This window comes from Leuciscus leuciscus, assembly GCF_965113295.1.
Source record: "Leuciscus leuciscus genome assembly, chromosome: 24".
Lineage (NCBI taxonomy): Eukaryota > Metazoa > Chordata > Actinopteri > Cypriniformes > Leuciscidae > Leuciscus > Leuciscus leuciscus.
The window spans coordinates 26,956,462-26,983,954 of NC_138723.1; the positions used below are offsets into that span (position 1 = coordinate 26,956,462).

The following is a 27,493-nucleotide window of genomic DNA, read 5'->3' on the forward strand; positions in this document are numbered from 1 at the left end:
TTTTTAACGTTTATATCTTATTCATTAGAAAAAAAGTCAGAATAGTGGCATATAAACTTGCAATCGTGAGAAAAAGTCAGAATTGTGAGAAAAAACTTGCGAGAAAGAAGTCAAGATTTGTGAGATAGTCGCATGTACCTTTTTAATCTTTTATAATTCCCTGGCAGAAAATAAGCTTCCATAGATTTCACATGCAAAAATTCACCATACAATGGTAAATGTGACAACACCTTTAGTCTTGTGTTTGAGTCAAATAAATCTTAATAAGCGGCACAGTTTACCCCACTCTCCCCTACTTATCATTCTTTTATTTTGCTTTTACTGACTATTAATAAATTATAAACGACACCATTCAGTAGTTAATATACATAAATTCATAAGAACGTTAACAACAGTTCTCAGAACCTCCTTCTAATTTTCATAAATCATAAACTCAAAGTGCTATTCTAGCAGGTGACCTTTGACCTGAGTGGATTCAATTGACCTATTTCAGCTGTTTATACTCTGAAACAAAAGTAGTCAGTTGTACGATGACAGTAACATTTAAAAAGCGTTGTGATTTTTTTCTTTTAGAGAAAAAAAATCCATTCAGAGTCATCACAATCATCATCGACTCATTAGCATCCTTGAAAGATCACCATTAGAAATGTTTAAAGTTATTTTTACACAGTCCGTCATAAATGCGGTGAACTTTCACTGTTCCTCTGGACACCCCAGAAGCTCCGCCCTCATAGTGATGCGTCCGTACCACGACCACGGAAGAATCCGGATGAATCGGGCGTAGATCGGCGGATCAATCACATTCTTTCTGTGTGTTTCATTGTCAAAGTTTCCTTGGAAGATCTGCCAATGACACAGAAGGACAAAGAGTTATTAAAAATGCTGAATCAGTTGAAAGCAAGTTCTGATGTCATTTTAAAAAGTGCTCAATAATGTGGTGGTAAAATAGGCCATAAAAGCAAACGTTTGGCTTTCATACACCCTTAACCTGCGCTCTTTTAATAGCACTCGTTAAAGGACGTCGTTCACAGATTAGTCCTCGGAGAGAATCTATTCCAGTAGACCGTCTCTTATCAGCGCTGTCAGAATAGATTACCCAGCCAACACCACTAACAACCCCCAACCATGACCTTACAGTGTGTGTGTGTGTGTGTGTGTGTGTGTGTGTGTGTGTGTGTGTGTGTATTCAGAGGACAAAAACTCTGTCTCTGTGTATTCAGAGGGAAGGAAGAGGGTTATGATGAGAAAAGATCACAAAAATGTGGTCAGTATTACTCAACCTCATGAATAAACCTGTATGACTTAATTCCGGGGAACATACAATTTTGAAAAATGTGCTAGTGATTCATTTGCATCATCATTCGGAAGTCATTTATTACAATTATTTAGTCATAAATAACATTATTGGCCTAAACTACCATTCAAAATTTAGAGTCTCTTACAGGATGCTCACCATGCTGCATTTATTTGATAAAAAATACAGGAAAAACTGAAATATTGTGAAATATTTATTAATTTAAAAGACATGGTTGCTATTTTCATATAATTTTAAAATGTAATTTATTCCTGTGATTCAAAGCGGAATTTTCAGCATTATTACTCCAGTCTTCAGTGTCACATGATCCTTCAGAAATCATTCTAATATGCTGATTTGCTGCTCAAGAAACATTTCATATTATTATTATCAATGTTGAAAACAGTTGTGCTGCTTAATATTTAGTGGAAACAGTGATAAATTTTTTGTCAGAATTCACTGATGTTCCAAAGAACAGCATTTATTTTAAATAGAAATCTTTTGTAAACTTATAAATATCCTTACTGTCACTTTTGATCAATTTAATGCATCCTTGCTGAAAAAAGTATTATTTATCTTAATGACCTCATACTTTTGAATGGTAGTGTGCTTATATATTATTACTGTATGTATAAAAGTCTGTTTGTGTTTATTTAATTACAAAGCTGGAAAACATGCTATGATTATTTCAAGACTTTCACTGCATTTTAGTTCTTATATTAAACAATCTACCCGGCAACAGTGGCTGTTAGAAAATAATATAGTTATATATTGAATATAGCCAAAAATCTAAACATATTTAATTTATATTAATATAAATGATTAATATTTAATAATTCTGATTATATTTAGTTTAAAAATAATAAATAAATAATCAATCAATCAGTGCACTCAGAACACCTTAGCAATCGCATAGCAACACTGGCATCAGTCAAGTTATATTTGTCTAATGAACGTTAAATGGAAACAACTGTCTCTCTTCTCCACAGAATGACTCCTGCTGGAGTTTTGTCTGACAAAAGCTTGAAAAAGCTGAAAAAAAGTCTTGTCAGCTGCAGCCGCTCCGGACGGGAAGCATGGAGGTGATTCTTCAGCTGGAGGTGAGAGATTGTCATAAAAATGCTGAGAGCTTTAAAATTTCTCAAGGCTAATGCCAAAGTCATGTCCTTCACTGAGTTTGTGTGAGAGGCTCCATCTCTTCCTTACAATCAGCTGAGGGAGTTTTATAAAAGACATTCAATTCTCGTAAAATGTATTTCGAATAGCATCAAAAACGAAACGTAGGGGTTCGTTCACATACTCTGTTGAACACAGCAAGTGTCCTACCTTATCCTTCTGTTGCTTCTCATCCTGATATATGAGCCATCTCTCTCCATCATTACTGAATGCCAATTTAAAGGAACCAACGAACTGCACATGCCCGAAATCTTTGGCTCCTTGGGTGATAATTCCTGTGATTTTGGTTGTAATCAGCAAATCCATCTGGTGATAATATGAGAGATAGAGAGAGAGAGAGAAATACAGTTCTACATACAGTATATCACTTAAAGGGTTAGTTCACCCAAAAATGAAAATTCTGTCAGTAATTACTCACCCTCATGTTGTTCCAGCCCCGTAAGACCTTCGTTCATCTTCGGAACACAAATTAAGATATTTTTGATTAAATCTGAGAGCTGGCTCACTCCTTCATAGGCTTCTAAGACACTATAACTTGCTGGCCTAGAAAATGCATTAAAGACATTGTTAATATAGTCCAAGTGACTACAGTGGCTCAATCTTAAGTTTATAAAGCGACGAGAATACTTTTTGTGCGCAAAAAACAAACAAAAATAACGACTTTATTCCACTTTTCATTCCCTTCTCTCTGGGCCTCGAGTTGGTTCACGTAGTGTTTTAGCGCAGCGCGTCTGTGTTGTACGTCACACGTAGGCTCACTATTGGCCGACGCTGGTCATGTGTGTGATGCGTGTGACGTGCAACACAGATGCGCTACGCAGTTACACTACGTGAAAAAACTCGAGGCCCAGAGAGAAGGAAATTAATAGTGGAATAAAGTCGTTATTTTTGTTTGTTTTTTGCGCACAAAAAGTATTCTCGTCGCTTTATAAACTTAAGATTGAGCCACTGTAGTCACTTGGACTATATTAATGATGTCTTTAATGCATTTTCTGGGCCAGCAAGTTATAGTGTCTTAGAAGCCTATGGAGGAGTGATCCAGCTCTCAGATTTAATCAAAAATATCTTAATTTGTGTTCCGAAGATGAACGAAGGTCTTACGGGGCTGGAACAACATGAGGGTGAGTAATTACTGACAGAATTTTCATTTTTGGGTGAACTAACCCTTTAAGAAGCACATTTTACGGTAAAAAAATGTTGTTCGTAGAAAATTGTATTTTCTTTCATCAGCATACACAGCTAATTTTGAATGGCAGTCGATGGAGAAAATGGTGTAGTGAGCTCAAAGGTAGATTTCAGCAACAATAAAATAAAATGCTGAAAAGGGGAAAGTGAAATAGCAGGAGTAGCTGCGCAAAAATAGAAACGGGGCATCCAACTGAAGGTGCGACGGGCTCTAGCAATGTAGACACGTCTAAAAGTGGCATTGTAAAGTAGGTTATACCTCTGCAAATGACTAGAAAGGTGTCTGAAGTTACAAACAAATCTCCCACCTGCTTTGGTAGGACTCTCTCTAAACCTGTTATCTGTTTAAAACAGCCCTTCACGGGATGATTGACGTCAGAGTTTCCCCTCGGAGGACCGGAGTAAATCAGCGGCACTGACACCGCAGGAACATCTTCAGGCCGCTGGGTTTTTGTAAGTCTATTACTTTAGAGGTATTACAGGGTTTCAGGGCTGCTGTAATGAACTGCTCTGAAGCTTCTTGTTTTCGCTAAAACAGCCAGACCTGATTAATGAACTTGGCTTTTATTAAAATAAGCCGTGCCTCATGAAGGTGAAGATGACGATGCCCAAAGGCCTGAAACTAAAGTGTGCTTCTCTCGAAATCCATCAAATGCATTTCTGGATGGTTAGGGTTGAACTGAATTGGCCACACCCACAGGGCGTGTTTATGTAAATACACATGTATTTAAAACGTAAAAAAATACCTAATTTAGACCATTTATACCTGATCGTTTGGGTCAAATAACTTTATAATAAGATTATAATAAAATAATTCTAATTATTTAAGTCTCTAAATTCTTAATTCACTGTGAAAATAAGTAATACAATCATCAAAGCAGAATTTAAATAAAAGCACCATATTCTTTTTAAATAGCTCTATAAAATAATGACATAACAATTTCTCACGATTCAGTATTAGTATATAATGAAATAAGTTAAGACATTTGTACTTATTTCATTATATTGAATAAATTCACATCATTTATATATATATATATATTTTTTTTTTATATAATATTTTTATTCTTAGTTTTTACAGTTAAAATTAGTTTAGAGAAATATCTCTATTCAGATGAGAAAAAAACATTAAAATAAATTATAAATGAAAATGTAAATATAATGAAATAAGTTCAAATTTGTACAGCACATTTGTACTTATTTCATTATATTTAATAAATTAACATCACAGATGACACTTTTCAATATTTTATTCGATTTATTTTAAAATAGAATTTCTATTCTTAATTGTTTTTACAGTATTGAAATTAGTCATTAAATTCTGGAAATACCTCAATTTCTGGAAATACCTCATATGATAAGATATTTATGGATAATTCATATTAAACAATATGTAGGCATAGTATTAAAATATACAGCTGTTATATGAATAAGCTATTCCGTTTCCTACATCCTGAACGGGACACAACTGCGCAGTCAGTTTCTCTCTCTCTCTCTCTCTCTCTCTCTCTCTCTCTCTCTCTCTCTCTCTCTCTCTCTCTCTCTCTCTCTCTCTCTCTCTCTCTCCTCCTGCCTCTGTATTATTTTTTCATGAGGACTGAGGTTCTGCTTTCTGACCTGGCCTGACGTGAGCGGCATTCATAGCAGCTCTGCAATCTCAGAGGAGTGTTTGAGCGGCTGGGCTCGGCTCTGCAAGCGTGCCGGTGTCATATAATATATACATTAGGCTGTTCTCTCGGATCCAATTTCCCAATCTCAGTTCAATGGATGCAGACTCAGCCATTTAAAAACATCACGGCCCTCCGTTCTGAGACCGAGCTCAGATTTACGGTTCACTGATAACGATAACAGTCTACCGGTTTAGCTAGATTAGTGATGTTGGTGGTACAGTAGCTGACCTCAAACTGACCTGAGTGTACATGGAAGATTATGGACTAAATGAAAGATTATCCTGCAGAATTTTGATTGCATGAGGATGAATATGTTTATACGGCATGGGAAATTTTGGCTAAAATCATTTAAATAGATTGTGTCAACCCACCATGTGTCAAATTCAGCCCACTTGGATTTCTAAATGATCCCATCGGCTGAAATAACTTTTGTGATATGGTATCCTATTTGGTGCCTCCTTAGAAATCCTGAAATCACCACATAAATACTCTCTGGTTGTCTTAAAAATAATACCAGCTGTTTATCACTCCAGTTTGTGCGTGTCACTGTGTGACTTTTTAACTCCCTCAGAGGCAGAAATTGAAAATGAAAGTTTCTGCGACTGAACAAAGTCATGGATATTTAATGAAGTAAACATTGTATGGCTCATGATTGGCTGCCAGAGAGGGCTTCATAAACCAGAATATATAGTGTTTTTAACTATGGGTTAAAAAACAGCGAGAACACAGAGAAAAGCTTTATATCGTATAGCTTGCTGATCTATTTCATTTTAATGAGCAAAATCTATATTTTTTCACTTTTGATCAATTTAATGTGTCCTTGCTGAATAAAAGTATTGATTTCTTCCAAAAAAAGAAATGTTACTGACCCTAAACTTTTGAACAGTAGATATATACAGTATACACTCACCAGACATTAGGTACACCTGTTCAACTGTTCTTTGGCGCAAATATCTAATCAGCCAATCACATGGCAGCAACTCAAAGCATTTAGACATTTAGACATGATCAAGACGTTCTGCTGAAGTTCAAGCTGAGCATCAGAATGGGGAAGAAAGGTGATTTAAGTGACTTTGAACATGGCATGGTTGTTGGTGTCAGACGGGCTGGTCTGAGTATTTCAGAAACTGCTGATCTACTGGGATTTTCACACACAACCATCTCTAGGCTTTACAGAGAATGGACCGAAAAAGAGAAAATATGCAGTGAGTGGCAGGTCTGTGGGAGAAAATGCCTTGTTGATGCCAGAGGTCAGAGGAGAATGGTCAGACTGGTTCAGCTGATATAAAGACAACAGTAACTCAAATAAGCTCTCGTTACAACCGAGGTGCAGAAGAGCATCTCTGAACACACAACATGTCAAACCTTGAAGCAGAAGAGCATCTCTGAACACACAACACGTCAAAGCTTGAAGCAGAAGAGCATCTCTGAACACACAACACGTCAAAGCTTGAAGCAGAAGAGCATCTCTGAACACACAACACGTCAAAGCTTGAAGCAGAAGAGCATCTCTGAACACACAACACGTCAAACCTTGAACCAGAAGAGCATCTCTGAACACACAACACGTCAAAGCTTGAAGCAGAAGAGCATCTCTGAACACACAACACGTCAAAGCTTGAAGCAGAAGAGCATCTCTGAACACACAACACGTCAAAGCTTGAAGCAGAAGAGCATCTCTGAACACACAACACGTCAAAGCTTGAAGCAGAAGAGCATCTCTGAACACACAACACGTCAAAGCTTGAAGCAGAAGAGCATCTCTGAACACACAACATGTCAAACCTTGAAGCAGAAGAGCATCTCTGAACACACAACATGTCAAACCTTGAAGCAGAAGAGCATCTCTGAACAGACAACATGTCAAACCTTGAAGCAGAAGAGCATCTCTGAACAGACAACATGTCAAACCTTGAAGCAGAAGAGCATCTCTGAACACACAACATGTCAAACCTTGAAGCAGAAGAGCATCTCTGAACACACACACAACACGTCAAACCTTGAAACAGAAGAGCATCTCTGAACACACAACACGTCAAACCTTGAAGCAGAAGAGCATCTCTGAACACACAACACGTCAAAGCTTGAAGCAGAAGAGCTCCAGCAGCAGAAGACACACACCGGTGACACTCCAGTCAGCTGAGAACTGGAGACTGAAGCTACAATTCACACAGACTCACCAAAACTGGACAATAGAAGATTGGAAAAACATTGCCAGGTCTGATGAGTCTGGATTTCTGCTGGGTTGTTCAGATGGTTGGGTCAGAATTTGGCGTAAACAACATGAAAGCATGGATTCATCCTGTCTTGTATCAGCAGTTCAGGCTGCTGGTGCTGTAATGGTGTGGGGAATATTTTCTTGGCACACTTTGGGCCTCTTAGTACCAACTGAGCATCATTAAACACCACAGCCGACCTGAGTAATTGTTGCTGACCATGTCCATCCCTTCATGACCACAGATGGTGCACCATCTTCTGATGGCTACTTCCAGCTGGATAACGCTCCATGTCACAAAGCTCAAATCATCTCAAACTGGTTTCTTGGACATGACAATGAATTCACTGAACTCAAATGGCCTCCACAGTCACCAGATCTCAACCCAATAGAGCAGCTTTGGGATGTGCTGGAAAGGGAGATTCGCATCATGGATCTGCAGCAACTGATGCTCTCATGCCAATATGGACCAAAATCTCTGAGGAATGTTTCCAGCACCTTGTTGAATCTATGCCACGAAGAATTAGGGCAGTTTTGAAGGAAAAAGGGTACTAGCAAGGTGTACCTAATAAAGTGGCTGGTGAGTGTACAGTATATACAGTAATAGTGTAATACAGTATGAAAGTCTAAAGTCTGACCTGCAGCCACTGTGATTGGTCATTATGGGCTGATGTCCACGCATTGACCTTGCCCTGTTTGTCCAGTCTGGCCTTGGAGGGTTCCCAGGAGAACATGTCCATGTTTAGGGTCTGAAACACACTGGAGGAGGTTATTTGATAGTCCTGGATGTGTCCGGTTTTCATCCCCATGGGCTCTGAGCATCCTGAAAAACAATTGCAAGAGTGAACATAATTCTCATGACTCATGACTGTGTCGAACACTGCGCCCATAGTGTCAAAACACAGACCTGTGAGCTCACAGCCCAGGAGCTCCATTCGCAGGGTGCAGTGTTTCCTGCAGACTTGTGGGTAAATGCGGATATACTGCGCTTCAATCGGCGGGCTGAAGGAGTTGGCAGAGGGGGCGTTGTTATCGGTATTTCCTGTGAATATCTGCATTAAAATAACAAAACTATTAATAGCTAAAATAATCATGGTCAAATATATCAATACAATAATGCTAAATAAATCATATAATAAGTTAGTTTCATGTTTCATATGAACACTGCACTGTTTTTAACCCACATCCACTACTATTCAAAAGTTCGGGGTCAGTAAGATTAAAAAAGAAAGAAAAAAAAAGAATAATAATCATAGAAATTAATACTTATATTCTGCAAGGATTTAATTAATTGATCAAAAGTGACAGTAAAAACATTTATAATGTTACAAAAGATTTCCATTTAAATACCACATAAATGCTGTTCTTTGAAATTTCAATTAATCAAATATTTTTTGAGCAGAAAATTAAGCATATTAAAATGATTTCTGAAGGATCATGTGACACCGAAGGCTGGAGTAATGATGCTGAAAATTCAGCTTTGCACCGAAGAAGTAAATTACATTTTAAAATGTATTTAAATTGAAAACAGTTACTTTAAGTTGTAATAATATTTCAAAATATTACTTATTTCAAAAATATGATTAATATAATATAACTTAATATATAAATAGCCTTGGTATAAGGCTATAAGAGACTTCTTTCATTAAAAATTTTTTTTTTGTTCTTACTGGCCCCAAAATGTTAAACAAAAGTGTATTTTAATTATTTAATATATTATAATTTTAATTATATAATTTAAAGTCAAATCAATATGTACTTTTATTTATTTATCATTATCATAAAAGCCATAATTCATATATAGCTGGCTTAAATTATGATAAATGCTACATTGAAGGGATAAAATAGTTTTCAGGCAGATTTGTTGCAGATATATTAAATCAGAGGAGTCGGACTGATAAAAATAAAAACTGGAAATAGGGCCGAGTCGGCAGGAGAAGTTCTTAAGCGGACAGTTTCTTAATTTAAAAAAATCCCCCTAGGGCTCTCTCATCTCGTCTGGAACGAACGTCGTGCCCCGTCTTACCATGTCCTCATCTGTGTCCTTGACTTTAAACATGCTCCAGGCCTTCCCGTCTTCGCTGTACGCCACTTTATATGATTTCACATACTCAGGGCTTCCGATTCGCTTGGCACCCTGTGTTATCAGTCCGGTCACCCTCATCCTGCGCTGTAGATTTATCTGTGAGGGTACAGCACAAAATCGATGGCCTCCGCTTACAAGATGAACGAGTGAAGCCTCGTGGGCTGTGGAGTAATAATTTGTCCCTATCAGAAATTGCTGTGGTTGAGAAAATAATGGCTATGTATCTGGAGAGGGGCTGTGTGGAAGTTAGCTATGAAAGTTTGCACTGTAAAAAGAAAATAAATCTGATTTAAATTGCAAATAGAGTTCAACAGTCGAGTTCTGGAAGTAAAAAACGGCATTTAATTTTTTCCACAGGGAAATGTTCTTCTATGCTTATAAACAGGGCCTAAAATTAACACTCGCCAAGCAACAAATGCAAGTAGAAAGCTCTCTTTCGCGTCTTCTTGAACTTGAAAGGACAAATTCACATGAAGTATCCTAGTAAACATAGTCGTTATGTCTTAAGCGAACGTAAATAGTTGAGAAAGAAAACGCATGTGTGTACAGTATCAGTATAGTGGATCCGTGCAGGTCTTAGTGACATCAATAGTCCTTCTGATGTCAGTGTCATTAATGGAAATCATCAACAAAAGACAAAGAGAAAATCACTTACTGCTCTTGTCTGAATAACTTTTTTGACTTTAATAAGGATTAGTCTATGTTTAATTTATACATTTTTACAACAGCCATGTTATTTTAAATTTGTTCACTTTATTAAATTTCTGAACCTGAAAATTGTGAATTTTCACTGGTGTCATTACTGCCTGTTTTTGCAAAAACACTTTCATGGCCGGTAAAAAATATTTACGGCTGGTAACCGTAACCATTGGAAAGAAGTTAGTGTTAGGCCCGGCTTGTAAACCTTACAAGACAGACCTGTTGGGAGATGCGAGGTTGTTAATTATTAATTAGTGGTGAAAAACTACATTACCCATGATGCTGTACAGAAAATTGAGAGAGTAGTGGCGAGAAAATCACCCCCAAAAGAACTGCCGAGTCCCAATGAAGCGCCACGACTCCAGACGGCATATTTTGCAACAAATTTAAAATATATAGATATTATCATCAACTTTAAGTGAATAGCTTTTTACACCATAGTTTTTAATTCAATTATGTAATTTGCAATGCTTAATGGGATTGTAGTTCTTTCCATCAGGAAAGTCGTTAAGTCCGACTAAATGGAAAAAATGCTTCCGCTACAACATCGTTGAAACTTCCCACTGGCGGGAACTATTGAACTCCGATAGTGTTGGTAACAGTTTAACAGTTAACATGAACTAATAATGAACTGCACTTCTACAGCATTTATTAATCTTTGTTAATGTTACACAAAAATGTACTAGATTATTAAAATCAAAAGTTGTATTTGTTAACATTAGTTAATGCACTGTGAACTAACATGAACAAACAATGAACAGCTGGATTTGTATTAACTAACATTAACAAAGCGTATCAAATACAGTAACAAATGTATTGCTCATGGTTAGTTTATGTTAGTTAATACGTTAGTTAATATGTTAGTTACAAATGAGACCTTAAAAAAGTGTTACCATAAAATGAAAACAAATTAAATGTATTTTATTTATTATTAATTTGTATTTACATTTGTTTTTGCTTTAGTAGAATGACAATGTAAAGGCCAATTATTTCATTTTGAAAACAAAGTCTTTACATCACACATTTTTATTTGAGGGTCCTTGCCATCTAGTTGTTTGAAAACCCATTCTGGGTTGGATCACCAGTTGATGTCCAATATAAAATGTGGGTCCTGATGCAAAAACCAACTCTGATGCAGCAATGAGAACATCTTAGGACTAGACAAACAGGTAATGCCGTTTTCCAGCAACAAATTGAGGTCTTATTTAAAAGCATTGGCATCAAAGCCTTCTTTAATCTTGAGAGCACAAAAATTGAGTCAGGCTGACACAGGACGCCAAACAGAACAAGGCCAGGGACGCTGGTGTTGAGTGGGCATAGCTGGTGGCAATGTGTGGTTACCACTTAAGTCATTACTGTGGCTGTGAACACCCACAATGTTCTTTCTGTGTGTCTCCTAATGAAATCGCGCCTTTAGAAGTCCTAAAATCTCTAATGTAATTTGCCTCCAAGTATAAACTAATTACTGTGGGGTACTGTGCTGCAAGGTTGGTATACAGCTTTGAAGTAATGTTAAGTTAGTTGTTAGCTAGTGGTTTTGCTAAGGCAAGCACCACTATTTCTAATGCAATTTTTTTCTTGAATGTGTACTGTATTAATAAATGAATAGTCTTTATGGTGACGTTAGATTGGCAGATTTTCATTTAATGCAGTCAATGTGGCAGGATTACCTGAATCCACGGATATCGGTCGCCCTCGGCTGAGCTCCAGGCATTGACGAGGCCCTTCTTGTTGAGTCGGGCGAAGTACGGGAACCACTTCTGCAGGCCGAACAGAGCTCGATGTGTGGAGGAAGCTGTTACCTGTTGGTTCGAAATGATCCCTCCTTCCATTCCTAAAGGTCCAGAACATTCTGAGAGAATAAACATTGAGAAGAGATGATCACATATACCATATTCTCATCTTAAAATATTCAGTTGTTTCCTTCTCATAGACATTTAACTGGATTTTGCTTAACCCTCTGGTGCTGTTCAGTCATATTCAGGTTTTTTCCCCAGAATTTTTTACTTCATCGGAATGGTACAAAACTTGGTAAAGGTTTTGGCACTTGCTGTGTGAACACAAAAAAAATCATGGACATGATTTAATGGTCCTGAACAAAATAGTCACACTTGCATTGTTTGCGGTCAAAAATGACCGCATTAGAAATTAATGGGAGACTAATTTCACCTATTGGAAAAGTTTGGTACTACGCCCAAACAAAGTCTTACTGAAAGCTCTTTTTTTAAAGATATCAACCTCAAATTTGGAACACAGCTTGTTTAGATTTATGGCTTTGATTTTCCTCACAGTTTTAGAGTAAAATGTGTTTTGGAAAATATATATTTCATATAAAAAAAAATATTTGTATTTTTGTGCATTTTTTTTTAATTAAAAATTGTTGTAAAACTTTTTTCAAGTTTACTTTTTAAACTTTTTTCACTTCAGCAATAATCTCTTTAATAAGAGAAAAAACTTAAGTCTGTGCTCCAAAGCATTCAATATTTATGACAGTTTAAAGTGGAAATTTAATTTTCAGGTCTATGCTCCAAAACTGAATGAACGACTCTTCTTCTTACTGAATCAAATGCATACAGCGCCAAATTAGTATAGTTTGATTTAAGAACGGATGACTCTTATGAGTCAATTGTTTTTAGTTAATCAACAACATACCACTCGAACAGTGAAGTATGATTCCTGCAAAAATGACTCTTGTGAGCTGGTTCTAGTGAATTTAGTGAATAGTAAAAATTCACGTACAGCTTACAACTTTTTGTCAATGAAAATACATTTATGAAATATGTTGTTCAGTATATAGGCTATATAGCTAAGACGTGTTATTTTAGTATTATTGAAATACTATTCTACTTTTCCTTTTTAATTTTATTTTAAATTAAAGTTTTAGTATTTTTTGGGTTATTTTTATTCATATGTCTTTATATATATATATAATAAAAAAACTTATTTCAGTTTTAGTTTTATTAGTCAAGTTAAACCATGAAAATGAGAAATATTTCCTTGCCAACTAGCTGAAATTAAATAAGCATAAGTTTTTGGTAACACTTTATTTTACAGTGTCCTTGTTATATAGGTTACATGTACTTACCATAGTAATAAGAGTAAATTATGCATAATTACATGCAATTAACCCTCAACTAAATCCTAATCCTACCCTAACCCCATAGTAAGTACTTAGTACTTAAATATATAATTACACTGTAACAATGACACCTTAAAATAAAGTGTTACCAATATATATATATATAAACTTGGTTACACTTTATATATATAATTTATTTTTTCAGTTAAAGTTAATTTTATTTGAAGTAATGAAAATGTATTTTTTATGTTTTAGTTAACTCTAATAACCCTGGCTAAGACCAATAATTAGATTAATTAATTGCACCTCAATTTAAAAATATATTTAAAAAGTCTGAAAACTTAACTCATGTGAGAATTGATTTTAATCAAATTATTATCAAAATTATCTTATTTGGAAAAGTCTCCTGAACTATTAATAGAAAATGGGTTTTTTTTTCCTTTAAGAATAAATATAATAAGGGAAGATAAAGCAATTCAAAGGAATACCACAAACGCAGAGTTCTTTGGTCTCAAATGCTAATATCATAATATCATTCTCGCAGGTTCCCGCCACAGGCTCCGTGTCGGCCCCTGAAATGTCATCTTTCTCCGTTTTGTCCTCAAACACCTCTGTCAGCCCTGAACTTCTGGAGGCAGCGTCCTTGGATTCATCGATGGATGTTGTGTCCTTGCTCTCACACACAGAGATGCTGTTTTCACTCTCGAAGCCCAAGATGTCCTCCCTAGGGTCATTGCTGTCATCGTTTCGTCCACCTGCGGAGATGGCTCTCGCTCGCTGGGATATTAACGGAGTACTTGAACCACTTAATGATCCACGCGCCGACTGGGGAGATTCGAAAAGGAGCCGTAGGCTGTTCAGACTTGCCCGAAGGGAGTTTTGCCTGCTGTGCTTGGACAGCATGATTGCAAACCAAACCTTATCAAGGGATGTAACTTTATATATGCTCCTCTGAGAGCCGTGTAAGTAAGAGTGCATGACTTTAATCTTCAGCTAATTCTTTTATGCATTCGTAGAAGTGTTAAGCTACAGATAGGGAAAATCTTGTTTTGAGTCAGCACAAAAAATACCAACAAATAAGTCATGGTTATGTAAGTGTCGGTATCCTCTCGAGTCCTAGAGCGTACCGTGAGTTATGAGGCGTTTCTGGCATGCTCAGGCGCACAAACGTCTAGGAAATGTTGCATGGACAAAAATAAGCAAAACAGAATCAGTTCCCCGCCGGAATTCATTGAAATGACAGAATGATTTCATGAGCAATGTGGTACCCTACTCTGTCAATGTCATATTGGCCTCATTCACTCAGATTCTCCTAAAAACGCGGTCGAAGGGAGATGGCTCTCATCCCCAAGTTGACACACCGAATCTAGTTTTAGTTTTCTCCTCAAGAGATGATAAGAAATATTTACGCACATGGGTTTAATTAAATGAGGTGATGAAGTCGATTCTCACTTACTGTACTGACAGTTCCGCCCCATGTATTCGCCGGGACATTGGCAGGTGTAGTTCGCTCGCAGGTCTGTGCAGCTGCCTCCATTTTTGCAGGGATTTTTCTCGCACTCGTTAACATCTGAAAAGACAAGCAGACATCCACGGACACCTCAGGAAATGATCCAAAGCGACAACTTGAAAAAAGATCCAAAATGTCAAATATTGTTTCTAGGGGTGTAACAATATATCGTGTCACAATATACTGCAATACAAAAATGTAGTTACAATAGTGACAATATTGTGTAAAGTTCACCCAAAATAATAATTTTTCAGAGTTTTAGCGTCAGTACTACAGGGTGGGCCATTTATATGGATACACCGCAACAACATGGGAATGGCTGGTGACACCAAAGTCCCGTTTGTGGCACACCAGTACATGTGAGGGGGAAAACTCCTCAAGATGGGTGGTGACCATGACATATACTAATGTGCCACAAACAGGACCTCAATATCACCAACCACTCCCATGCCACCACGGTGTATCCATATAAATGGCCCACCCTGTACATTAAACTACTATACAGTATATAATGTTGAATATAATGTATAATAATTAGTGGTGGGCCGTTATCGGCGTTAACGTGCTGCGTTAACGCGAGACTCTTATCGCACGATAAAAAAAATATCGCCGTTAATCTATTCTCCAAGTTGGGTTGGGAGATGGCTCTATACTACACAAGCTATGATGACGCAATCTACCCGCGGCCGCGAGGTAAACCCGGCTGCAACGCATATTCGTCGTCATCTTAAGTAAACACGGCTGAAAGTGAAAGCTGGTGAAAAAGATCGGTGCAACATCCATTATTTGGACTTGGTTCGGGTTTAAGCCGTCAGACGAGCAGCAGCAAACTATATACAGAGTGTGTGGGCCGGGGTAACAGTTCAGTAAGTTAACACACGACTAATCCGTTCTACCACCTCAAATTCAAAACGAAACATGATATCACTGAATACCAGCGCGCGCGTATTATTCCCATTCCAATATATCTTAGTGGTGTAGCACATAATCTCGATTTTAAGAATCGTTGTTGTGTTTCTTTTTAACTGAAAAGACATCAGTTAGACAATATTCTCATTTTAAATTTGGGGTTTCATAAGCTCCAAGCCATAATAAACATTAGACCTACTTAAGTCTCTGCAGCTAGTGTACTTAAATTTTATTTATCTGCAAAATTATGTTGTATACTTACAGTTTTGCACAATATATGTTCTCAAAACTACATACACCCTTTAAAAAAAAAACATTTAGCAGTTGTTTAGCAGGGTCTGTAATCTGTTCTGAAATGGTTTTATTATAAAATACTGTATATCGTTATCGCAAGAGGCTGCAATGTATATCACAATATAGATTTTAGGCCATATCGCCCATCTCTAATTGATAGCTTATAGTAGTTGATAATAACATAGGCCTACCTAATGTTGCCTACGGACGGTAACAGTACAGTAGTAACCTTTTACAGTCTATGAGTAGAACAGCTTTCTCAAGTAGTTTGTGATGCATTTTGGAAACAGGAGATGAGCCCCTGGTCTAATGCGCCACCTGGCTTGAGAAACCCGTTCTCAAAGACTTACTTTTATAGTCATTATTTGGGTAGCACACATATTCTGAATGCCTCCGGCAGAATTCAAATGAGCCATTTTAATCTAGATTAATCTAGATTAATTTCAAAATTAATCTAGATTAATCTAGATTAAAAAAATTAATCTATGCCCACCTCTAATAATAATGCAATGGGGGAATATTTGATAATGCCAAATGTCTTATGTTACCAGTAAAAAGTGGCCTACATTATTTTAAATATACTGTATATAGTATACAAAGTGCAAGCATAATTGTATTTTCAGCTTCAGAATCATCAATATTTTTATTCTGGTGTCACTATTGTCCTGTGCATTGGGTTACCAGCACCAAGTCCAAGTCTATTCATTTACACCCACAATGTAATACCAAATTTAATCAACAGTACATTTTTTGTTAACCTTTTACCATATGTCTTGGAGTATCATATCGCGAGTTCAGTATCGTGATATATATTGAATCGTGACATGAGGGTATCGTTACACCCCTAATTGTTTTTCATTATGTGTTGATTTGCCACAGCGATGAAAATTATCTCTCATCATACTGATTTACATCGAAACTTGCTAAGATAAATTAAATACAGAGAGGGAAATAGTATTGCTTAAATGTTGTCCATAGGAGACTTTGATACTGAAGTATCTACTTTTTCTGATGTGATTTTATGGAAATGTACACATAAGATTGTATTTGCCGCCAATTCGCTAAAACGTAAAATAGTTACGAATTGCCACGAAAGTTCGCGTGATGTTAATTTCATAAGCAGGCTTTGTGATAAACTCCTGGCAGAAAAGCTCATGTTGTCGTATCTTAGACTTAAGCTGCACTGACCTCTGGCTTTGATTTTTAAGCAGAACGAAAGGAACTCAAGAGACTCGTTACAGACAGCATGACGCGGGGTCATCCGAGCAGAAATTCGGGGATCTGCAAGGTGGAGCAAGGCTCAACTGTGTCAGGTATCTGACAGAGATAAAGCACACCTTTGGGTTTTCCACAGCAGAAGAACACAGGAGGGCAACAACCAAATCCACAGCTTAAACAGCGTTACAGAACAACCTCAAGAACAAACGAGGGCTTTAAGGATCTGATGTAAGATGGGGTGGTGTCAGAGTAAAAAGAAAAGCTAAAGGAATAGGACTTTTAAAATCTCATTGCAATTTCAAAACTCGACGTTTGCATTTTTAGAAGAATATGTGAGTGGGTCTTGCTCATTGTCACGATGCTAAAGTGTTTTGGAAGGTTTCCAGCACTTTGCTGCAAAGGTTTTCAGGGTAGTATGTTGCTATGCGGTTGCTATTCTAGCCTAAATCAGTCTGATATTCTGGTCTCTAGATATGCCTCAATTCCCTCAGTGTAAGTCTACAGGATTTTTTTTTTTTTTGCTCATTTTATCAGAAAGTAGAGCAATAGTAGTAGTAATGGTGACACAATCACTCCACAGATGTAGTTCAGTTTTGTACTGAAAATTACAATCTTGTTGCATTTTAGGTGCATTTTACTTGCTTGAATTAATCAGGCTGTTTTTGATACTGCACATTTAAGCACTACAATGTAAATCTCCTCTGTTGTGATATGCCAACCTGTAGTTCTCACTGTTCTCACCTGGGTGCAGTGATGAATATGCATTGATATAAATGTAGGTGGTCATATGTCACTGTGCTCATACTGTACTTGTGATGATGACCATTAAGGGCCAGATTTACTAAACAGGTCAAAATTAGCATGCAGCCGATGGGAGTGGAAATTTCTGTGGGTGATCTACTGACATATTAAATTTCATCTCAGGCACACAATCACTTATGCCTTTTTTGGGTTTGTAAGTACTGGTGCAAAAACCACTAAACTGACTACCACAAACCTTAGTAAATCACCTCGCATGATTCATTTAAAGGGATACTTCACCTCTGGAAAGATGAATGTGTATTTAAAATAGGTCATTTATGTAGAAGAAATGTGAAGACATTTTTGAATTTGGAGCTTTCTAGACTGAGAAAAGCCAGAAAATGTATTTTTGGCTTATGTGGATGAAAGACAACAACTCCCAGAATGCACTTGCTTCGCTGCTCTACGAGGCCACTCCCAAGCCACGCCTACCGGTTAGAGAGCGCAGTTGAAAACAACAAGGTTAGACTAAGAGACTCCGTGACGAGTTTGCCCGGGATATGGAGATCTCCCAAAATGTCCGGGATTCGGCTTTTGCGTTCTACAGTCGCCATTCATCATGTTTACTGTGGCGAGCAGGACGAGGCTGAAGGCCGCGGAAGAACGGCGCGAGGCTGGTGGCGTGATTACTGAGACGCACCGATCTCGTATCTCTCACGGAGGAGCGGGAATTTTCTTAGCAATGTTAAAACGCACATCAACCGATCACTTGTTTAGCGTTCATGTAAACACTACATTCAGATTCACCAATCGGAATGAATTCAGTTAGATTGAAACAAAAGGTGTGCATGTAAACAATGAATGGCGACTGCAGAAAGCAAAAGCCGAGTCCCAGACATTTTGGACGATCTCAACGGCCAGACATGTCCGGGAAAAAGAGGATGGTAACCCCTAATACTCAGCTTTCTCCTACTACTCAGCTTTCTCCACAGAACAAGAGCCTGTTAGCTTAGCTTCCAAAGAAAGACGGCTGACACTGTGTACATTCTGTGAGTGAGATCCCACCTCCTATGGGCGGGCTGAAAACATGCGGGACAGCCCCTGCTTCTGGCTGTAGTCTTTAGCCTCTGGCCAGAAAATCCTCCAATGACGCAAAATGACGATTTTTGCGTCATCGGAGGATTTTTTTCAGACAAAAAATACATAAATCTCGCATCTCAGGGAGATATGAGGGTGGAAAGCACGGTAATTCGAAAATACTACAGGTTTTCTACTAATACAAAGCTTAATGCTAAATCCTGAAGTATCCCTTTAAATACTCTCCACCCATACATTTTGCGTCTGAAAGGGAAACTCCTACAAATGCATATGCAATAAGGTCAGCCGCAAAAATCATTGTCCAGGCTTTTTCAGTGCTAATTTCTCATTGTGTGTCTTATGTAAATCCTGTCAGTAGTTTTTAATTTCTAAAGAGGGTTTGCGTTGGCACAAGCTGTTAGTAAATCTGGCTCTTAGAATTTAGTTTTGCATTGTGAACATTAGAATATGTCACATACACACAACCGTTCAAAAGTTGAGGTTAGTAAGAAAAAAATGTGTAATACTTGAATTCTGCAAGTATGCATTAAACTGATCAAAAGCGACAGTGAAGATATTAGGCCTATAATGTTACAAAATATTTACATTTCAAATAAATGCTGTACCTTTTAACTTTCAGGGTTTCCACAAAAATATTAAGCATTAAACATTTTCAACATTGATAAATATCAGAAATATTTCTTGAGCAGCAAATCAGCATATTAGAATGATTTCCGAAGGATCATGCGACACTGAAGACTGGAGTAATGATGGTGAAAATTCAGCTTTGCCATCACAGGAATTAATTATATATACATAAACATATATTTATTCATATATATATATATATATATATATATATATATTAAATTATAAAATTTTATTTAACATTATTTGTAAAAAAAAAAATTAAGTAATTGTGGTAATTCATTGAACTCTTATTTCAAAAAAGAAAGAAATCTGTTTCCATTATATGACCCCAACACAACATTGTTTTGTTCTTTTGGCACATTCATAGTGGGGAACGACCATTGGCATTCAGCCTTCATACAAGTCATGTGCATCCAAGCACCGCTGTCAGTTGCGATAGAACAAACTCGGATTCCTGATTGGAGGGATTCCCTCCGTGGGGCCAAAGTCCAGGCAGTCAAGCAAGTAAATTGGTGTGAGGAGCAGAGGGGGGTTGGTCAGCTGTCACGCTGGATTTGTGGTACTGTACGCTACTTCCATAGAAAAACACAGAGCCTCTGACCTAATAAATGTCATTTTGAGATGCCCAGTCCTTTTGGTTGCCTCTTTTCCTGATCAGAGTTCGTGCCATTGTTGAACACATGCTGATTTCAGCACTCCATTTCTTAAGAAATGCAAATTCATTGTGCTCAGTTGTGCCAAGGCAACTAGGTTAATGAAGTCAGTGGTGCTTGACACAGAATAAACAGTAAGTCAGAACCAGCGTCAGATCCTGGCATAGCCGATAGAGATGAGGATGGCAGCACTCCCCGAGGTGGCATGCACTTCACTTCTTTATGGCTCCTCTACAACAGTTTCACAGGATTGCACCAATTCTCCTGTGAACCTCTTATTGAAAATGAATTGTGATTTAGCAGGTAACTTTTCCCCTGCGCTATACTCAGCTATACACACATTTTAGGCTTAATATTAAGAAATGTGCATTGTGCAATAAAGTACTCCAAATAAAGTTTAATTATAATATTTAGTTAGTAAGTCTCAAGTGATATGTCAGTAAATATGATAATGGATTTGTAGTATACTTAATGTGAAATAAACGTATTTTAAATACATTTTGGTATAGTTTTTTTTTTTTTTTTTTCACTATAGGGCAAGCTTTGCGTTATAATAGGCTAATGGTCTAAGCACCGGATGTCATTTATGTGTAGTGACATCCATGGTTTTTGATACATGTCACACTCTGCTAAACATCCTACATGAGGCCAATGCTGTGAAGTCTAGTTATAATGAAAAAGCTTGAGCAGGTCATGGGGACTGGGGCAGATAATGAATCTGAATGTCATTCTCCAAAAAGAGTTTTCTAAGGCCATTGCTACAGTCTGTTTTCGCCCAGCCTCCAGCTGCTAACCAAGCCTCAGTGTCTTATCTTTCTCAGCTGTACTTTCACTCTGGCATTAATTATAGACTAGGCTCAGAAGTCAATTCAGGAGACAGTGCAAATTAAGGTCACTGATGCACATGTGCGATGCGTATTAGGCAGTATAGCACAGAGCACAATATTCCTTCTAATCCAAGAAAAATGCAGGAGGTGTGAGGTAACCACAGAAACAAGAGAACCGTGACAACAACAAAACAAATAATAACAAGCCCTTACAGCAAACAGACAAAAATAGCTGTTTGCTAATTATGTATTTTATTTTATTTTTTAGATAAAATGAAGCAGAAAAACATGGATATTCACTTTATTGCGGATTCTGTTTCTACACAAGTGAGACTAACGCCAAAATAATACACTATAGCAAGTGTGCTGTCCTGTTGGACATACTTGACATGCGTTTATTCAGTACTCAAGTGGGCGATAGATAATGGGCATTCATTCAGATGTATGTAGCTTTAAACTAGACGTGTTATTATTATGGTAGCAAGAGATAGAGATTTATGTATATTTGTGTGTGTGCATATATATATATATATATATATATATATAGTGTTAGGGGCATTACAAGTATGTGCTTTACTTATTCAGATTACTTTTTTGATGTAACGAGTAAAGTAACACAATACTTTATAACACATTAATATTTGAGTTACTTTTTATAAAAAAAAGTAATGCACATTACTTTTCAGTTTAATTAATTTACTTGAATATTTTTAAACTACTGAATTAAATGTCTTCTCCATAACATAGTCACTTAGACATGCGCACTCATGCTTGCGTGGAAACAGACAAAAAAGTACAAAAGTAACAAAACACTTTCAATCAATTTTCAAAACAAAACAATTTCTTTCATCTTCCAATAAAAAGAGTTAGACGGGTAATATAACCCTATTGTTTAGAGATCCTTTGTATGGCATACATAGCTCTAGGGATCAGGACATATTCTTAGTGGTCAGAGAATACCGGTATAATATTCCAAATGAGTTTTTAAAAGAAAATAAAGGTACATGTTATATAGACTATGTTGTTGAAAGTCCCCCTGTATTCCCCCTGTAATCATTTTATCACTTAAAACTCACCTTTGATCACCAGAATGACATAATTAAGCGTTATTTTCTTTAAAAAAAGTATTAATGCCTTAAAATAGCTTGATTGTAACTCTACACCCTTGCCTCGTTTAGTATACGTGGTTCTCTGAATATGCAAATTAGCCCCGCCTCCACTCACTCACACCAGCTCAGAGATCCACTCGTTGACGATCACATGTTGTTGATCTGATTGGTTACAAGGTAGTTTGTGACGTCAGAAACACCAGCGATTTCAACCCGCGTTTTTGAAACTGTCAATGCAGTTTTAAGGATAAAATACTCAGCAATGGTGTTGACTTATGAATTTACACATTTGTTGACTTATGACTTTAAACACATGCAACAATAATATATATATATATATGTAGGATAGAAACATATCTGCTGATAAGGTACACTCATATTGATAAGTTTACCCATATTATTACTGAAACTATAATAATGTGCCTAAAAAAGACAATGTTTCTTACTGTGTTGGCAGTGGACACCATCGAAGCCAAGTGGACATCTGCACAAATATCCGACAAAAGTGTCACCGCGGTAGGTGTCACTGAGTTCACACACCCCTCCGTTGTGACACGGGTTCGGGCGGCAGAGCCCTGCATCAGAAAAACACAGTATCTGAAATCTGCAGGATTCATTTGAAGTGCTATTTAAAGTCATACATTGGTTCATGTATAAGTGAACTTGATGTTTAGTGTGCTTGATCACACACACTATTCCCACAAGGTGATTATTATTTCATGCTTTTCAGCTCAGTCTGAACATCACACTTTAAATACTGCATTGGCTGTAAAAGACGATTCCAGACAGTGTGACTTCCTAATGAACGTTAAGCAGATGCTTATGTGAATTAACAAGTGAATGGAAATCGAGGCTGACATAATTTATGTTCACGGCTCATAAGCCGAACGTGAGCCATCTGCTTAATATGGCATTCATATCTGGAGTCTCAGTGAGGAAGCTCTTTTGAACCTTTCTTAAAATGAAGAGAACAGACCATTAAAGGAGACTTCAAATAAACAAACTCACCGATTTCAGATTGCTCTTCCCAGCCTGATGCTGTTGAGAGAGCAGAATGTACAGTTCGTGAAATTCTGATATATTCTATTGTCACTATTAAAAATAAAGATTCCAATTAGATGAAACAGTAGATCCTTCTAAAGTTCCACTACAAACTTTTAATTCATTTACAGCAAAATAATGTGAAAATGCTACAGTAAAAAACAGTAATTTACCACTTACATAAGTTAGCTTATCATACTGTACCATATTTATTAGGCTATATGTAATTTTATTGTAAAATACTGTCAAACAAAAACAATGACTTAATATTTTACTGTGAAAAACACTACAAGGACATTCCCATAGGCCTACGTCTCTGCCTGACACCACATATTATATTTTGTATAAATAATTTTATTTTCTACATTTGTAAGCCAAAATTCTGATCTGAAGAACCATCTAGCAACTCAAAAACAGCCAAAACTGATTCGTGATAAGAAAGGGTTCTTTGCTGAATCTAAAAATCTTTGGAGAAGCTTTATTTGTATGAGTTTGGAGAAATAAAACATCACTTTAGGCCCGTTCACACCAAGAACGATAACTATAAAGATAACGATAAATATATAGCTGTAAAAATCATTCTAAATTTTAAAGAATAGTGGAGTCCACACCACAACTTCAACGATAAAAAGGCACTGAGAAACGATATCGTTGGAATCACTTTCAGAACGATTTTTCCCAGCTGATAAACGATAAAAACACTTGCAGCCAATCAGAATCCATCATGCTTTAAAGAGCTCGAGCATTTAAAGGGCCAGGCGCTAAACTTCAGTGTGTGCTTAGAATAAACAAAACGATGTTGTGTGTTGGTGTGGATGCTAATATAGTTATCATTATCATTATAGTTATCGTTCTTCGTATGAACGGGCCTTTAAACCTTGCAAACTCATGATACGTTGTCAGATAATGATAAATAGGAAAACACTTAAAACTCAACTCAGAGGCACATATCGCTCCATAAACATTGTCTTACAGAGAAAAATTTAAAGAAATGAAATCTCATGGGCCTTTAGGCTTCTCGAATCCAAAAGGACACATTAAAAGTGGCTTAAAAACTCACAGGAAACATTTTCTTCAGCTGGTGTAGTGGGACAGTCAGCACCGTTCTCACACGGAACCGGTTCACATACTTCACCTACAAAACGTGTAAACGTGTAACCATACTGTATACACAGGAAATGAATACATCTTCTTTTCCAAAGACAAGTCAACTCTATAACTTGGAAATGTGTGTTGCAGACTGATTGTGTTTGTGATGCTATCCTTAGCCACGCTGCATGTCATTTCCACCTGAATTATTCAGCCACAGGAATCTGGAGTGGAACTTTGTGTTTTCACAGGTGTCCGTGTCGGCTAAACTTGGAATACACTTGCGGACTCTTAAAGATGCAGCGCAGATGTTTGGTGGTGACAAAATGACAGTGGTTCAGAAATGTGTAAGGTTAAGTGAGATGGGAAATAGGAGAAAATTATTTGTGTTCAAAAAGAAACACGGCTGATGGAGCTGTCTAGATTCACAATGACCCGACACAAACTGAGGGCGTAGAGCTCAGAGTGGATTACAGTAGCACGATCCACTCGGTACAATGAATTTCACACTGCCAGGAACATTTGTTGTGTTATGTGCATTGATACAAAAACACTGGCACTGAAAACTTGCTGCAATCTGATTATGGATAACACAGTAAATCGGGAAGGAAAGGAATGATTCCTCAAAGCTTACAGTTCTATTTTAACAAAACCCCTACCGAAATGTACCAAGGTAAGCCTAATTACAGTTTCCACCAAAAAGTAAGCCTAGTTATTGCTACTGGGATAAAACTGTGGTACTGTAACTTCACTAACAAAAAATACTATCGTATCATGGTAATAATGTAGTAGTTGGGACAGACCCCAAGCCAATATCATGTTTTTGTACATGTGGTTTGAAGAGCACTACCAAAAGTTTGGGGTCAGTAAAAGTTATTATTATATATTATTATTTTATTTTATTTTTACAAAATGAATACTTAAGAATGCATTAAATTGATCAAAAGAGACAGTAAAGACATTTTATTTTTATTTTGATGAATAAGAAGAATCCTGGGGGGAAAAAAACATTACAGTTTCCACAAAAATATTTAGCAGCACAACTGTTGTCAATATTAGTAATAAGAAGAAATGTTTCTTGGGCAGCAAATAATCATATTAGAATCATCATATTTCTGACACTGGAGTAATGACGCTGAAAATTCAGCTTTGAATCACAGGAATAAATTACATATTTATTATTTTAAAGTAGGCTATATTGAAATAGAAAACTGATATTTTTCAAACTGCAATAATATTTCACAATATTACTGTTTTTTGGTGGAAACTATGGCTCATAAGTACATTGTACATTTTTGTAAATATCTGTGATAATAATTTTAATAATTTGTAGGTTTAAAAACAAAACAAATCTGTTTTTTGAAGGAATTTACAGTTTGAAGTAAACTAAAAACTGTAGTAAATATGGTATTTTGGTTGAAACTATGCACAATGTACACATTTTGTAAGTGTTACAATGATAATATTCATTTTAATAAATTGTGTGAAAAAACAATAGGTTTATAGCTAAAAAAAGCTCTAATAAGTAATATTACACCAAAACTATATCACAACAACACTAACCCAGTTGATTTCTAATGACATCTCAGTGACAGTCCATTACTGAGTCATCCGTAAAGGTCAGAAAGAGATGCACATGACATTTAACAACAATCACACTGAGTTAAGCCATTAAAAACACCAAGGTGATGTTTCAGTCTTGCAGATGATAGTCTTTTTATGCCAATTTATTGTTCAGATGACCTCTGGATCACCTCAAAGTAATATCAAACAAATATCACAGATCATAACAGTTATGAGCAATGAAACATGCACAAGCAGGCGTTTTACTATTCATTGCCATCTTTATGTGTCAAGCAGATGCATGTAGGCTACTTGGATTAATATCATATTTAATTGAATGTCTTTTAGAGGGCTCTGATCAAGTGATCATAAGCCCGAAATAACCCAGCATCTCATTATCATCTCCCTCATGAATTATGTCTGAGGACGTTTGAATAAAACACCGAAGTGATGCTGCTGTTATCCGACCTGTGAATAAACGCATTAAACGTTGTCTGGAAGTTCTGGCGTGTGTGATGAACTTAATCTAGGTTTGTTTTGTGAAAATGCGAGTCGCATGTTAAACACAGAGAGTTGTGTTCAGTGAACTCACCCGTGGATGTCGAATGTGGGATGGACGCGGCAATGCGGGCGACCAGGAACAAAAATAAAGGAAGCATCGCGAGGAAACTTGTGTATGTCCGCTGGTTCTCCGGTAAAGCCTCGATCCGTCCCGTGTTTCAGCTGTGATGGTGCAGATCTAATGTCAGAGAGATGCTGTGACTCCGAGCAGTGATGCTGCTGCTGCTGCTGCTGATGCTTCTTACTGCAGTGATGAAGATGATGATGGAGACTCGACACTGGCAGGATTCACAGCATCAGTGAAGACGCACCCACCGATCCATTCATCCGTTCATCAAACAATAAACTTTCATATCTATGGCATACAGGGAATTTAAATGTTAACATAATACAAAACAAACAAAGAAATGAAAGAAAAAAATAAGGGCACGTACTTGATTTGACTCTCCAATATCCCTGATGTGCAACTTAAAATTCGTGCAAATGTAAAATGTTATAATGTCTAATCTTAGCCTACTTTATTGGCTGTTTTACAAGAAAATAAAAACACGTCTGACATCGAAGATAATCATGTTTTATGGTGTGTTCTCATTATGATTACAAACATGTTTATTTATTGCACATGTATTGATGTTCTTCATTGCACATTCATACATTTGCAGTATAGCTTGATGATAACCTCAAAGTTTGTGTGTGTATGTGTGTGTGTGTGTGTGTGTGTGTGTGTGTGTGTGTGTGTGTGTGTGTCTGCCGCCCTCTGTAGGTCAACAATAGGAAGTAACAGCATTCGACATAGTAGGCTAAATGTTCAAGAATCTTCGAATTAATTTATAATTTTAACCCGAT

General features: G+C 36.9%; 1 protein-coding gene and 1 long non-coding RNA gene across 2 annotated transcripts; one reads left to right on the forward strand and one right to left on the reverse strand.

The window, feature by feature from the left end:
• Positions 1-27,098, reverse strand: edil3b (EGF-like repeats and discoidin I-like domains 3b). Its single transcript, XM_082157023.1, has 11 exons — positions 26,679-27,098; positions 24,495-24,569; positions 23,402-23,431; positions 22,840-22,968; positions 14,861-14,974; positions 11,996-12,177; positions 9,567-9,722; positions 8,448-8,592; positions 8,179-8,363; positions 2,621-2,776; positions 1-843 (listed from the first exon to the last, which is right to left on the reverse strand). Exons 1-11 carry the CDS (start codon positions 26,743-26,745, stop codon positions 694-696), a joined length of 1,389 nt encoding a protein of 462 aa, XP_082013149.1. The 5' UTR covers positions 26,746-27,098; the 3' UTR covers positions 1-693.
• Positions 2,210-12,096, forward strand: LOC309488707. Its single transcript, XR_014202242.1, has 3 exons — positions 2,210-2,394; positions 4,010-4,108; positions 11,990-12,096. It is a non-coding gene; the product is annotated as an uncharacterized lncRNA (long non-coding RNA).
• Positions 27,099-27,493: the final 395 nt, after the last annotated feature.